The sequence below is a fragment of the Geospiza fortis genome, unplaced genomic scaffold (assembly GCF_000277835.1).
Source record: "Geospiza fortis unplaced genomic scaffold, GeoFor_1.0 scaffold121, whole genome shotgun sequence".
Lineage (NCBI taxonomy): Eukaryota > Metazoa > Chordata > Aves > Passeriformes > Thraupidae > Geospiza > Geospiza fortis.
Window position 1 is genome coordinate 4,103,013 of NW_005054346.1, and position 15,936 is coordinate 4,118,948.

At 37.0% G+C, this 15,936-nt stretch overlaps 1 protein-coding gene across 1 annotated transcript in view; it reads left to right on the forward strand.

Moving 5' to 3' along the window:
• TTPA (alpha tocopherol transfer protein) overlaps window positions 1-15,869 on the forward strand; it is a 40,933-nt gene extending 25,064 nt beyond the window's left edge. Inside the window, exons 3-6 of the mRNA XM_014307852.2 lie at window positions 7,165-7,318; window positions 8,533-8,726; window positions 11,844-11,954; window positions 13,397-15,869. Coding sequence (XP_014163327.2) covers window positions 7,165-7,318; window positions 8,533-8,726; window positions 11,844-11,954; window positions 13,397-13,570 — 633 coding nt within the window. The 3' untranslated portion in view covers window positions 13,571-15,869. The remainder of the gene's footprint in view (window positions 1-7,164; window positions 7,319-8,532; window positions 8,727-11,843; window positions 11,955-13,396) is intronic.
• The last annotated feature ends 67 nt before the right edge of the window (window positions 15,870-15,936 follow it).

Below are 15,936 nucleotides of genomic sequence, written 5' to 3' on the forward strand. Positions count from 1 at the left end.
TGCGGGGACGGGCTGTGGGGTGGGTCGGTGTCCTGCTCTGCCGGGTCGGGCGAGGCCGAGCGCGGAGTTCCAGGGTGTAGCTAGTAATTGCTTGTCACGCGTGTCCTCGGCGCGGCGCGGAATCAACGTGCTGGCTCAGCGCGGTATCGGTGTGGTAACACATAGGCTGTGGTAAGCGCGGTACAGTCACTCGCCGATACAGTAAGTGTGATAAGGTCACAGCTCCGATTAGGAAACAGTATCCTTCAGAGGACACCCTTGTCATGATTATCAGGCTCGGGTTACTAGCAGGCGTACTAGTTTCGCTACAGATTTATAATTTCTCTAAAACTTCTTTTTGCTTGGAGTTTAGTCTTTTACAGCACTCCTTGCAGGCTTCGATAAGTCATGGTATTTCCTGGTTCTGTATGCTTTTTTGCCACAGGGCACACATATTTTTAGTATCCAAAGGCACAGATTGTTATCAGTTTGTTATTTTTTTAAATAAAAGATTGATAGCCGTTAAACCTTTGGAACAGAAAGAATTTCCAAATCCTCCCAGGGCAAAAGCTTTGATTCACATGTGCCAACTGAAAGCTGTGTTTCCATGGAATTTTATGTTGTTTACACTGCATTGCCCAACAGACTTCATCTATTGGTTTCTTCACCTATTATTTTCTGACTTCTCTGGACTGTAGCTTTTCCAAGTTTATTCACCATAAGAGATGATTGTTTGCATATGGATGTACTGCAGGATCAAGGTAGCTAAAAAAGGAAATTGAGAAATTGAATTATGCCCTTAATCATAAATAGCTTCAAAAATTGTATTTTTGTTCTTTTCGTTTGACTCATGACATTTGCATCACATCTTTAAACCTTCCCTCCTCAAGAGGAGAATCAACAAGTCAAGTCAGATTCCTTTGGGTTTTATGCATATTACTTTTACTTGAAGTTCATGAGATTGTTCATATCAAAGCTGTACACTAACCATTGTAGGACCATGCTTTTTTTTTTCTTTCCAAACAAAAGCCATTTTATTTTCCTGTGTTCCTTGGTTCCAAAATGCTTAAAGGGCTTAATAAGGACTTATGGATTCCTGAATATCCACTCCTAATTGCATTATAATTGGTTGTTGCTGGTAATCCTATAGACAGGACAGTTGCACTTCTGAATTCGGCCCATATGTTTTTGCACTTTGATGGGATTGTGAGGTGTGTTAGGTAGGTGGGACTAATCTTTGGGAGTGTGGGATCTAGACTAGGTTTAGAGAGGGGAGTCTATGAAGTAGCAAATTTCCTATGCTTCTCTTGAGAATCAGCCCTCCACACTGAGGACCTTCTTTGAAAAAGTTGTCTTTTTAAAACCTCTTTAGATTTTTAGATTTTCTGGGTCTCCACAGGCTGCTAAGTTTCTGAATTTCAAACCTTCCTTTGAATTAAGAGATTCTGATTTTCAAAACTAACCTATGTTTAATGTTTCTGTCTAGAATTTCAGTTCTCCAAGTGCTATAGCCACTTCTAGAAAACTTCTCTTACAGTAAGGGAAGAATAACAAAACTGCCTTTCCCCCCCCCCCCCAGGAATGTGTTTATTGCAATTGGTATATCAAGGCCAAAGAGGACTATTGTGCAAAAACCTCTCATGGTCCCAAGTTGTAAATTCATCTAATCCAAGTGTGACTTCACACAGAAGTTATGTTAGTACTTCAGCCTAGGCAGAGCCCTCCTGCCATCAGTCCTGAGAGTGGCTCTTCCCTCTTGTCCTGAACTGATGTTGCCTCTTGGTGTGGAGTTCAGGCCAATAAGATTCTCTTTGCCCACTGGGCTTCCATGTACTACTGCACAGTATTTATAGAGCAGCTAAGGGACAATCAAAGTTAATGGGTCTGCCAATGCATATAAGCAAAGGTTGTCCAGCATCTTAGTATGGGCTTATACTTAGCTTTAACTATGAGTCAAGAGTCTGGCACCTGACCAGACTGTTTTTTGATGCATTTCTGGTTAATAATTGACACAGATTTATCTGATGTCAGTTATCAACATTTGGAAATGCTTCAGAAAAGAATAATCAGGTAGATTGTGTCAAGACATTCCATTTCTAAATCCTTTATGGTGACTCATAACAGCAATTTTTTTCCATTTTTCCAATGGCAATTCCAGACTTGCTTTTAATGATATATTGATATCTCTCATGCTAGAAGGAAATCCAGCACTGAAACAGGTATCTGGAATTGAAGGACTTAAAGAAGAGATAAAACTGTCTTAATTTCTTGAAGACAGTGATCATTCAGTTAAGCTCATAACAGACTATTCTCACAGAATCACAGAATATATTGAGTTGGAAGGGGCCTACAGGGATCATTCAAGTTCAGCTCCTGGCCCTGCACAGACACCCTGTCAGAGAGTCACACCGTGTGCCTGAGAGCGTTGTCCAAGTGCCTGTTGAACTCTGTCAGGCTTGGTGCTGTGACCACTTCCCTGGGGAGCCTGTTCCAGTGCCCAACCATTCTCTCGGTGAAAAACCTTTTTCTAATACCCAGCCTAAACTCCCCATGACACAACTTGAGGCCATTCCCTCATGTTTTGTCACTGGTCACCTCAGAGATCAGTGTCTGTTGCTTTTTGAATGTGCCAGCTGTGTGTGTATGTTTGACTTCGCTGTTATCACCAAAACCACTCTCACTTGGATTCTCTAGTGGTATGTGAAATCTGGAGAACTAGCATCTCCTTTTGGACATAAATGTTTCTTCCTCTTTTATTATGCATTGCATCCTATAAGTCTTGTATAGGACTGACACTCAGGGACTTTGGAATGCTGTCTTTTTGTACCTGAAATAGATTATACTCTGAGGAACAGAAGAAAAATGTTTGGCATTGAAACTATGCAGAGGGTTTTCATAACATACTATTGTAAGCATCACTTTTGTGGCACTGAAAACTCCCTAAATATCTAGGATACTTTTAGGAGTTCTGGTTGATATGAAGGTGTATAGCCAGACTTTGGCTTTGCATTTGACTTATGGAGGAATGAGGATTTCCTGGTGCATTCTGCTGCAAGGAAGTCACTTAGGATGACTATGCTGTACAAGAAGTGTTGTTTTCTGTAGAGTCAAACACACTGCTGAGTCTCAGACATTATCTCTGAGGATCTTCACATCATTCAAACATAAATGCTAAGTTGAAATCAGTTACTTGGCTGCTTTTCTTCCATCAATACCGAGGAATTCATGGAAAAGGATGGAAGAGCCCTTATTAGCTGTCTGAGCTGAGTCTTGAGGAAACACAAATCAATCAGCCAGGCTTCCCTTTGTGCTAAGTCAGTACGTGCCAGTCTTTTTCCAGTGACAAGGAAGAAATGCATGAAGAATTAGGAAAGTTCTGTATCTCTATAAAATATTTTAAATTCTTTGTCTGTATATACTGTATGTTTAAATTCTGGGTACATTTGTACAGGCATATATAAAAAGCAATATAAAATACATATGCATAAAGATTTATATTCTGAAATTTGAGCTATGGTTTCTCCTGCAAAGAATGCCAGTAAAAACACTTTTCCCCAAGCATTGTGTGCATTTTTACAAATTCTGACACAACAGAGGCCTAATTCTGCCCATCATTCACGTTACTATAACTAAATAATTATTAATCAAGAAAAATATAATTAATCTACATATACAGATGCATTTGTTTCTCTAACAAGCCCAATGTGTTCTAGTTCTTTTGCTTCTAAGTAAAGTACCAAGTTCACTTTTGTTTGTAGGATCTGGATCTTGGTTTAATTGGTAACTTTGTAATCTCTAATGTTCAGAAATCTGGAACTATCCCCAACAGACATCAGGGGAAAAATCCCTCTTAATGCTGAACTACAGACACTGGAGTTTTTCATCCAGTTTTCCTCCCTTTATCAAATTATCTTGCATCTATTTTCAGATGCTGAGCAGATGCTAAGTAGGTTATTCCATTTGTAAACACAGATAATTATACATTGAGATGTTTTTCTTGTGTCATTAAGTGTGCGAGCCATTTTTTATACTGGGTAATAAATGTGTCTGTTTTTCCTGAGATTAGGTTGTTTCATCTGTATCCAAACTGATTGTTATGTGCAACATTTATGTTTTACCCTGCTGAAAAAGAATCTTATTTGAAAAAAATTTATACATGAATTTCTGTGCTTAAACAGTGTAAAACTAGAAAACCACTGCTAGTGTTTGAATTCCTTTTATGCTTAAGGATTACTCTTTTAACTGGCCATGTGAGACTTGGCTATGTCCAGCTGTAAGAAAGGGGTTGCTTACATAATTAAAAATTCACAGAATATCTGCCAAAACTAGCTGTAGATTCCATGGAAGATTCTCTAATGCTGGCCTTTACTTGAGACTTAAATAATTTTAGGTAATTAGATTAGGTCTTCAAAATCTGAAAACTCTTCAGCACTTTGTGATTTTCTTGCCAAGGGAAGTATGTTTTAGTCTTAGCCAAGTTACTTGTCTGAAAGGTACACCACTTACTTGTGTCATGGAAAGTGTCAGAAGTATTCCAACCATATATTTTCTCCTTAATGGGTGTGCAAGTAGGTTAACTATGTCTTCTGTAAGGATCTTGAGTGCATCACAAGCTGAAAATGCCACTCTCTTTCTTCCAAAGTCCAAGAACTTAAATCCTTGTTTCCAACTTAGAAAATGTACATATCACAAAAATGAGAAACTATCTGTATTGACTAGACAGGATTATTTAGGGTATTGAATTAATGTGTCATTTTTATTCTTAGAGCATAAAAATGACACATTGGTTTTGGCAGGGAGTTTTTCAAAGAGGTGTTTAAAATATATGTCTTCATGATGTTGTGGTACCACCGATTTTAGAAGAAAAGTGGCAAATTACAAAGCGACAGATGTTTGCACAGTTGTTTTCAGGGTGGTTTTGTATTTTGCTGCTATTTCAGAGTCTGTTTTGGAAAGAGCAAGGAAGAAACATGTTGACATTGCTGTCTGGCACAAAGCAGTTGGGATTGCTCAAACAGTGCCCTTTGTAGACAGTCAAGTACTGACAGAGTGAGATAATCAGAGTACCTCAACAGGCCTATCTTTACAATTGCAGTGAAATATAACCTAGGCTAAAACTGATTGAATGTAGTCTAGAGACTTCTAATAAAATTCTCCTAATGGTTAAATATTTCTTTCTATGGTGATGGTTTAGGACGAGGCTTTTATCTGGTTTTTTTCACTGCCAAATCAAGTGGGATTCTAGCATGGTATATAATTTATTATTATTATTATTATTTGGATCTAATTATGTATTTTTAAGCTCTATTTCCTTAAAAAATATAACTAATTTCTAATCAGTGTACCATGCATTTTTATGTAAATTTTGCTGATAAACAATAATGCTTTATAAATAGTTTCCTCATGGCAATTCACATGAGAGACCTTCAAAATCATTCAACCTTAATCTGAGCAGAAAAGCATTAAGCTGAAGAAAAAGTATGTTTTATGTAAAATTATACAAGAAGCTTAAAAATAGAGGGAAGGGTAGGGGATAAAACTAATTATCTGACATGAGCATGCTGTGAGATACAGGATGCTGAGTTCCAGGTCTCCCTCTAAGAGCCTGTAGGGATGAATTCAATTTTGCTGAAGTTCCTTCTGATCATTCTTCCAATGAAAATACTGAAGAAAATTATACTTGTATAGATACAAGAAATTTTTAATTTTTTTTAGCGTTATATTTTATTAGTTGGACTTGCCAGCTCTTTTAACGTTAGTATTTCTGTTGCAAAATATAGAGTAATTGATAAATAAAAAAATAATTTATAATAATACAAATTATAGGAAAAAAAAGACTTTTGATTGATGCTTTCAGTGTAGTGAACACCCTTAATTTGTGAAACTGTGCTGAGGATCAGATTGGGTTTCCCTGTTTGATGAAATATAGAAGCAATTTTAAAAGCTAGGCTCTGCATGCCACCTTTAAGATTTAAAGCTACATTTTGGGTTGCCATGAAACAAGGCACTGAAAAATTCTGGTTCTCTTAGCTACTTTGAAGGTTTTGGGTTAGACCTCTAAGTCATAGCCACTGAGGAAATGAAAACAAAATATGAATTACTTGTAATAGCTATCTCTCTACTTTCCAAACTTAGTGATAACCTTAGCAGAGGTGATACAGCAGAGGCAAATTTTAGTTGATGAGCAGAGAGGAAGCATTTTAGAAGACAGTCTTACATAGCTTCCTACTTATGCACAATGTCTTAAATAAATTTTAGTTGCAGGGCATAGTTCATTTTCCCCACAACCACTTAGTTAATATTAAAGGAGAAAAGTAATTAGACTTGGAAGTTAGAACCACTGCATCGCAATCCGTCTCTAAGATGACCTTTCACAGTGCTGCCTGTAATTCCTCAACACAGATGTTACCTCACAAAGGAACACCTTTAATTGCCTCTTCCTTAGCTCCTCCTGTGCCTTAGAAATGCTGGTTATGGTGCTGCCTCCCAGCCTTGGGAACCAGGCTGACCAAGTCCCTGGCAACAGACAGGATCTCTGTTTTAACCTGACAGGATCTCATTATTTCCACTCTGTGGGAGGGAAATTGTCAAATGTGTAATGGGCCCACTATTGTGTTAGATTCTCTCATTTCAGAGGGGCATAAGGGACCTCAAAAATATTTTTGGGTATGCTGATGAGCATGCCTGTTTGAAATAGTAAACTGGAATTACTGATGACTGTGTAAAAAATAGGGAGGGTGGGAGAGAGTGAGTGAGTGAAGGAGAATGTTCTTCCATAAAATTTTGCACATCTAAATTTAAAAAATCCTGAATGAGTCTGATGAAGTAGTAAAATGAACAATCCTAAAGGTAACCTGAGCAGAAAAAAATGGGGTTTAGATGCATTTTACATAGAAACTACAGGGTTATTGTACATCCAGTTTTCTTTCTGACACAAAATGACAACTGCAGTCCATTAATGATTTGACTGGGTTCTAAATTCATCATGGCAATTTACTCACTTACTTGATCCAGTATAGCAACCTTCTGTTTCTAGGAGTGATTTGATTAAAATATACAATTAAATTATAGCTAATATAATGAATTAAAACCGACTGTGACCACATTTGGAAAACAAATTTTTAACTGTGCTCTTCCCATAATAGCTGATGCTTACCTGACATTCACATTGATTTTTTTTCCCAGTTATTGAAGAATTATCAGAAATGGAGAATTGAATGCCCAGAAATAAGTGCAGATTTACAACCATCTTCTGTTCTTGGTCTTTTGCAAGCTGGCTATCACGGAGTCCTGAGGTCAAGAGACCCACATGGAAGCAAAGTTCTAATATACAGAATTGGTGAGTGACAAAATTGCTTGGAACAGTTTCACACCAGACTCTGACACTGAGGTTTTTGGGATTTGTTTGTCTACTTTGTTTTTTTTTTGTGGTTTGTTTATTTTTAATTATCATCATTTCAGCAGCAAACGAAAAATATTTTATGGGTAAAACTGTGGGGTTGATAAAACTAGATCATATCAGAATATCTTAAGAAGAATGGTTATATGTTAATGTTCCTTGCTAGAAATGCATTTATGTTAATATAAAGGTGAATTAACTGAGCTATAACAATTAAATAGTTTTACTTATATATTGGTATGGCTAAAGCTGTACAATTCCTTATGAAGAACCTAATTTTCTTTTCAGTGAAATTCTTGTTACATCAAAAGAATCTTGAAGGTTAAAACTTGTAAGATTATGTGGGTTTTTTTTGCTCTGAGTGTCCCAGAAATCATTTGACTTCATGTAAATTGTCAAAGCCATGGGCTAAGACTGCAGTACTGATGCAGACGCAGCACAGAGTCGGGAGAACACAAAGGTGTACACCTTGTCATATATCAACATTTAGTTTAGGTTGGCATGAACAGTTCACCAGGCTTTCCTTGTCTACTTGTAGCCAAAGAGTCCTAGCAAAGAACACTTGGAAAACACTTGATGCACCTCCTAAAAGTATTTTCAAAAAGTACATAGTTAAATGAACACCATGTCTCTTTATGTTTGTTTTGGACAGAGGCTTTATTTTTGCCAACTTTCAAAGAACTGTCTTATTATCATCTGGTCTAGTAGGCAGTTGTGCCCTCTAAAGCTTTCATCTAGGGTTAAGGCTCATCCCATGCAATTTTTTGCTTGGGCCTCAGAAAAAAAGTAAGTGAGATTCACTGAGTTGTGCCAGAAAATTACAGTGCTGAAAAGCAATTATATTAATTGATTGGACTGATGATCTGCAGCTTCTGCTAGCATGAGTGTTACTGAATTGTACCTTGTACTGGGTCTGTGGCTATAGGTAGAGCATGCTACATTATGTGGTACCATCTACTGAAAGAGCATCAAAGATGAATGAGAGAGCAGGCACACAAATTAACTTATGCATTGGCAAAACAGTTAATTTCAGGAACTTTGTTCTTGCTGATTAATTCTTGTTCCTGAGAAACGCATTAGAAGCTGTAGGAAGAAAAAGTGCAGGTGTATGGGGTTTTCTCATGGTAATTCAGGGTAATCTATCTTCTCCTCAGGACAATGGGATCCCAGTTTATTCACAGCATATGATGTGTTTCGTGTAAGTCTCATCACATCTGAGCTCATTGTAAAGGAGATCGAGACTCAGCGAAATGGAGTCAAGGCCATCTTTGACCTTCAGGGGTGGAGATTTGCTCATGCTTTTCAAATCAGCCCAGCAGTGGCCAAAAAAATTGCTGCTGTTCTCACAGTAAGTATGACATAATGCTTTATGCAGCTTCATTGCTATGACTTCCAATTTTTCATCTATTCCAAGCTACAGTAAATTTTCCTTCTGTAGGCATTCTCAGACTATGCAACTTAGAGAAACAGAATCCTAAATCAATTACAAGTTGTGCTTGATTTTACCTAAATTTTATTCTTCTATACCAGTAAATGTCCTCTTACTTCTGCTATTTTATAAGAACTCCACCAGCCTGTTACAACACAAGAATTTCATGACTGGACGAGCAGATGAAGCCCAGTTTTGGAAGGATCTATGTTTGTTATCCTGCTTCATCTCTTCTCTTCCATTCTTTTGTGTATTATCTCAATATTTAAAGCATTTATTCCCTGTCTCAGCGAATATTAAAAATAGCTGCACTGTGACCAATTAAGAGCAAGACACTCCTAACTTGTTACCAGTATGGTTGATGCTTATGTGATCTTCCATCTGCTAACAGAATGTATAACATTTATGTTCTGCTTGCTTTCTTCCCCACAACATGAGCATTGTTTTGTGCAAATCACTGTTACCTCACCTCCTGTTTTTCATAAAACTTCTCAGGACTTTACTGTCTTTAAGGCTTATTCCTTTCTACCAAATTCAGTTGAACTTTGCCACTGGATTTGAGAGAAAAAAAATTAAAGAAAAAAGGGGGCAGAGAATTGACAGGCAAGCTACAGTGTAGCCCTATAATCTTATTTTCCTTCAGAAGTTATGTTGAAAGTCAGTAATAATATAACTGTTTGCCTGTGATGTGGAAATGAGCCAGGGAGATAATCTCTTGCTCTGAGTCGGTAAGGTTCATATCTGAGATTCAATCAAAGCTTAGTCATTGAATTAATATCATCAGAACTTCAGATGTTCTTCCTTTCTGATATCTACTGTAAAACTTTATTGAAACCATTAGGTATGCCCAGCTTTGCACATCTAGAATAAGAACTCCTGGTGTTATGCAGTCTTGGACCGGTTCTCATGAAAACAGGACTAGTGAGAGTGTTTTGGTTGATTTCTGAGGTAGTAAACATATTGCTGGTAATTTTTTAACCTTGAAATAGAGCAGAAAGGAGGCGGAATAGGATTTGCAAGTATATCTAAAAGTTTCAATCCATTATCTCAAAGCAGGAAATTCTTTGACTATGATGTTTCCATCTTGACCTATTTCTGATTTTTTTTAAATGTTTTTCAGACTTCTAAAGGCTTATTCTAGCTATGGAAATGGAAAATTAAAAATTGTGCATTTCCAGTGTTCTTTTCTAAGAAGAAAAAGAATTTTAGTGGGTTTTTTTTGGTCCCCTGATTCCTTTCCTCACTTTTAACTGGGTTTATAAATTTTATCCAGAGAGTATATTAGTGTTGTTCAATATCATATAATCGTAGAATATTTTAAGTTGGACGGGACTTATCAGAATTAAGACCAACTCCTGGCCCTATGCAGGACACCCCAAGAGACACACCCATGGGGCTGAGAGCATTGTCCAAACACTTCTTGAACTCTTGTCAGGCTTGGAGCTGTGACCACTTCTCTGGGGAGCCTATTCCAGTGCCCAACCACCCTCCAGGTTAAGAACTTTTTCCTCATATCCAATATAAGCCTCCTCTGGCACAACTTCAGGCCATTCCCTTAGGTGCTGTCTCTGGTCAGGAGAGTGAAGAAATCTTCCCTTCTTCTTCCCCTCACAAGGAAATTGCAGACTGTGATGAGGTTTCCTCCTCAGTCTCCTCTTCTCCAGGCTGAACAGACCAAGTGACCTCAGCCACTCCTCACACCACTTCCCCTCCGGACTCTTCACCATCCTCCTGGCCCTCATTTGAAGCTCTCTAGTAGCTTAATGTTTTTTTATATTTTGATGCCCAAAACTGCACACAGTATTCAAGGTGAGGCTGCCCCAGTGCAGAGCAGAGCAGGACAATGCCCTCCTTTGCCCAGCTGGACATTTTGCACCTGATGCACCCCAGGACATGCTTCATGCACTCCAGAATATGCTTATAAGTAAAAGTAAAGATACCTTAGTTTTAACCCAGTATTTTACTCAAGAAAGTTAATAGAAAGGAAGTATGTACTAAGGAATGGAAAGCATAGTATGGATAATAAGTGACATTATCTTGAAAAATCTGATATCCCTGGCAGAAAATTGTTTTGTGAAAATCATGATAGTAGACTTTAAGTATATGATAACCCATAATAACATAAAGTGAAGATACAAGCTGATAATTTTAAGGTCTTTATCATACATTATATCGAGAAGGAGTGGCACTAAAGAAATGTATTAGCTTTGGGTTTTTTCTTCCTTAGAACTATTGAACTAGTGAGGAGATGTGTTTGTGAGAAGTACCATTTTTATAAGCAGAAAACATCTCAGAGGTAGTATCAGGTGGGATGTGAAGGGAAGCTGTACTTTCTCCATTGCACAAAGCTTGTTTTGAGCACTGACATATTTTCTTTTAAATTTCAAAGATGTGGAACTTTTAAATGAATGCAAGTAGAATCCAAGTTGTTTTATATTATAAAGGCTGTATAGCAGATATTTTAAAAATTTCATTAAAACAGTAATCTTGTTGTAAAGCTGAACTTCTGTCTTGGCCAAATTCCTAGTAATTTCAAGGCTTATCTCTAAATTACAAATAAAACTTGTTTAACATAAAGTTAGTATTTTCAATAGTTTATATATATTTATGTAATATCCTTCAGGCTGTAAATTGCCAATAAAAGCACATAGCTAGATAGTATTTTGCAAATTAGTAGCAGAATCTTGTGAAAAATTGTACTTTAGAAGAAAGGCTGAGCACAAAGTTTGTGTACAATATTTATGTGCAATTTGGTGATAGTTTTCTTTTTTGTTTTTCTGTTTGTTTTTAATATTCAATCTCACCTCCTAATGAGGTGAAAAAAAGGTGAGATTTTGCCCTCTGATGGGACGAACAAGATATGATTTGTCTAAATGTTGTTCTTAATTTACACTGCTAGAAAATGCAGGAATTGGCAAGGTTATAAGAAACATTTTAACCTATGGACTAGACAGTTTTTACAGGCCTGTGCTTAGTAACAGAAGTGTTTCAATAATGTTTTCTTTTTCTTATTCTGTTTTCCATGTATGCTGACAGGATTCCTTTCCACTGAAAGTTCGAGGTATCCACTTGATTAATGAGCCTTTATTCTTCCACCCAGTCTTTGCTCTAATTAAGCCTTTTCTCACTGAAAAAATAAAGCAGCGGGTGAGTGCACACAAATATTTCTTTCTGCCACAAAACGCTTGTATGGCAATCTGCAGCATTTTCCTTAGGCTCTGTTACTCCTGAGTACTGAAGAGCATAAATCATTTTTGTTTGTTAGTGCCATACAGACCTCCAGAATCTAACAGTAAAGCATTTGCAGTTATTATTAACATGAGAGTCTCGAGTGGTGCTGTTATCACTACTCTGAAGAGAAAAAACAGCAACACAAAGAGGTTAAATAATTTGCTTGAGGTCACATAACAATTCTTCTGCAGAACTAGAAAGAAATCGGTCCTGGATTTCCCAGCACTCTGCCTATAAATGATAGAGAAAAATGATCACTCAGCAGTGTTTTATGGTCCAAGCTGTGCAGAACTAGTAGAAGACAACTGTTTAGCTCTGATAGACCTCCAGAGGCATTTATGCATCAAAAATTGGTCAGACTTAATTTCTAAGTTTTTTTCAAATAGCTTCTTAGTTGCTTTAAATAGTTTTGCAGTTAGAGATCTGAAAATAGATTTGTATTTGGATGCAAAAGCATGGCATGCCAAAGACTATGGTTTGTTGCAGCATAGGAAAAATATTGGAATTTTTTGCTGGCACAAAAGTGAAATGGTAACAGTAGGACTAAGGTACAAAATAAGCAGCCCTGCCTATTGTTATTCCCAATCTGAGGCCTCCTTTTCTCAGCACATGGATTTTGGTTATTTGCATTAACCAGTGAATGCCAGGACAGTAAATCCTAGAAAAGTATCAGACTGGAAGTAATGAACAAGGCTCCAAAATAGCTACAATAAAGCGAGAGCAGAAGAACCAAACCTACAGTATTGAAAGAGTTAAAGTGGAGAAATAGTCCAGAATCCAATTCCAGTTGGAACAGAAAGATAAGGACTGATATATAGATTCTGTTGAATATCTTCCTTGACACCTGTCTGAACCTACATGCATACCACATAATCTTGTTTTTAAGTACATGCGGCAGGACCAGATAGTAATGGCCATGAGCCAGACAGAGCTCTTTTCTTAGAAATTACTGAAGGGGAAGTACAAGATATGATGACAAAACAAATCACCAGTATTCCCATTTAGCTCAGTTTAGCAGTTTGGATGTAGTGTGTACTCTCACCAGCATTGCTAAACCAGTCTGGAACAAGTGTGTAGTTCGTTTTGGCTCCTGTGCTCACAGCTACATAAAATGCAGTTCTCAGGTTGTAGTCCATCCTTCACCAGCCTTCAGATTTAGAGGAGGACAGAGTTTGAGTACCTAGGGGAAACTCACAAGGGTAGTTCCACCTGTTTAAGAATTAATTATGAACAAATGCACTTATTTAGTTAAACCAAGCTGTTGGGTTCAGCTCTTGCACTGAGATGCTTTGCTGCCTGTTCTCACTCAACAGTCTAACATTCATACCCAAGTAAATGCTTTTAATATTTTGGTTTAGGTGTACATGCATGGAAATAACTACTTGCAGAGTCTGACCGAACACTTCCCCATCAGCATTCTGCCACAGGAATATGGGGGGGAGGAAGTCTGCATTGAAGAGCTGGCCAAGGAATGGACTGACTTCATAATGGCATCTTCAGATTATCTTCAGAGCATTTCTCTGGTTGCCTAGGAATAACCTTAATACAGTATTTTATCAGTTCTTGAACGCTGGAATTGGAAATAAGTTTAATATGAAAATTTCCATTGTGAATGAAACTAGTATGTCTTTGCAGGGCACTCACTGAATGTTATATTGGCTGCACTTTTGTACTAACTGGAGTCTATCAGTTTGTATGTCTGAAGAGATTAATGAATTTTACATGTTTGTCACACTGTTTGTTATTGAGTAACTTGTATGCCCGAAAGGTGAAGAGTGTGTTGGATATCATCGATACTGCTGCTGTTAGCTCTTTGGAGACAACTCATCTGTAATAATGTAGTCCAGAACCTTACACTTAGCTCTTGTATCTTGGCTTGTCAAGACAATACAAAGCAAAGAATAGACTGCGAATAGGGTAGTTTGTTGCAGAAATAAGACTACAGGGCTAATTTACAAGGACTGAAGAGGCTGCTTTTGGGATTGATTCTCAGGGAAAAAATGCTGTTTTGTTAGTTTGTATCAGATTGAAAATTAGTCAGCAATAGTGAGACATTTGTGTTACTCTTTGTGCTGCTTGTGCAGCTTCCCTTTTTTGTCCTAATTCACAGAGTAATCTTCAAGTTTTATAGAAAAACACCACGCATGTATTCTTCAAAGGACAGTATGAATCAGGGGGAGGAACTGGTAAAAGAGTCATAACAACCTTGAAAATTCTTATTTTCTTTCTCCAAAGTGATACTGTCTATGGACAACTATAAGAAACTCAGATTATTATCCTTTAATCCCCAGCACAGACGACTACAGAAGTCAAAAGTTTTCAACTGTTTGCATTATCTGTTTGTTTCAGAGGGTAAAGTAGGTTATCCTTTGCAGATCTGAGCTTTAGAAATAGCTGTTGCATGTTTTAAGGGTGCTTTGAGGTCACTGTGGACCTCAGCATGGGAGATGCTTGGTATCATCATTTTATTTTCAGTACAGTAACTGTTCTTAACTCTGTTTTGTTTTTGCATAAGTTCTATATGTTTAAGCATTCCAAATGAATTTTCCTATGAATAAATCCATAAAAATGCTTTTATATCAGGTAGTTAGAAATTATAACTTCAGGTATTTTGTAATCTTTAGGACATTGGAATGGTATATAGGCATAGGGAAGAGAAATGAAACTATCCTACTATATTAGAAATGCCTTACTTTAGATTGCGATTAGTAAGGCATTATTGCAAGAGTCATTGGAAACTATTTTTTATTAGCAAGAGGAACATCTATGAAAAACCCCTTAAAGTACTCGTTGGTTGTAATTTCTTCTGCTGTGGTAAGATCAATGCCAGAAATTCTTTCAAAACTGACAACAAGCTCTTTTTTTTTTCTTCTAGTTTCCAAATTTCCTGAAGTGGCTTTTTCATTTTTCTCTTTCAAAATATTTTTATATGGGGCCTAAATTTAAAGAAACCTTTTTCAGATATATGATTATATGAAAATGTATTTCATATATATTTCTTTTTCTCAGATTTTGTGATGCACTGTTTTGTGATACAAAAGCTCCTTAAATGGATGAGTTCAATGAACTGCGAATTCTTCTTTATAAGAAAATAGACCAAGTAGTCAGGTATCTGGCAATTGTTCAAGTGTGTAACTCAAGTTCCAAATAATTTACCAGCTGGACACTCACAGCTATTGTCTTAATATTAGAGTCCTTCAATTTTAATCTGTGAATGTAAACTGCAGAAAGGAATGAACCATGTTTCAGTGAACAAGAAAATTTAAACTTCTCCTATGAAACCAATCTCTGATTGCTACTGGTTTATGTAGCAGAAACTTCATTTGATTGTATATGTATATACATATTTAGCTGGGGCTTTTTGATCTTTATTTGGACTTCACCAGCTCTATTAATATAAAGTCCTAAATGTCTTCGAAAATACCCCGATCCTGTTATTAAGTGGTAGCATGTTTGCATAACTCAGCAGTTACAGTGTTGAGTGCAGTTATTTTTTCCTGAACTGTTAATTTTTTTTTTTAATGTTTACATATTATATAGGAGGTGGGAACTCTTAATTGCCATTGCTGCTAATAAGAAGGACACTCTATAATTGGAACATTTACATAATGAGTAGTGAAGATACTGGTATGATGTGCGGTGGTGTTGCAGCTTTGAGCAGCAGCCAACAAAACAAAGATCCCTAAGTGCATTATTCTGTATAAACATTGGGAGTGCCTCTAAAAAAAATAAAGTTCCTGTTAAACGGTACAAATATAATTGACTACTGACTGTAAGTACGATGTAATGCACAATTTTTAATGTTTTTTCTCTGTATTAACATCTGCATTAATTAATAAACCCTTTCTGGTTGAACCAGCCTCGTCTGTCACGAATATGAGCAGAGCAGGAGGCGGCC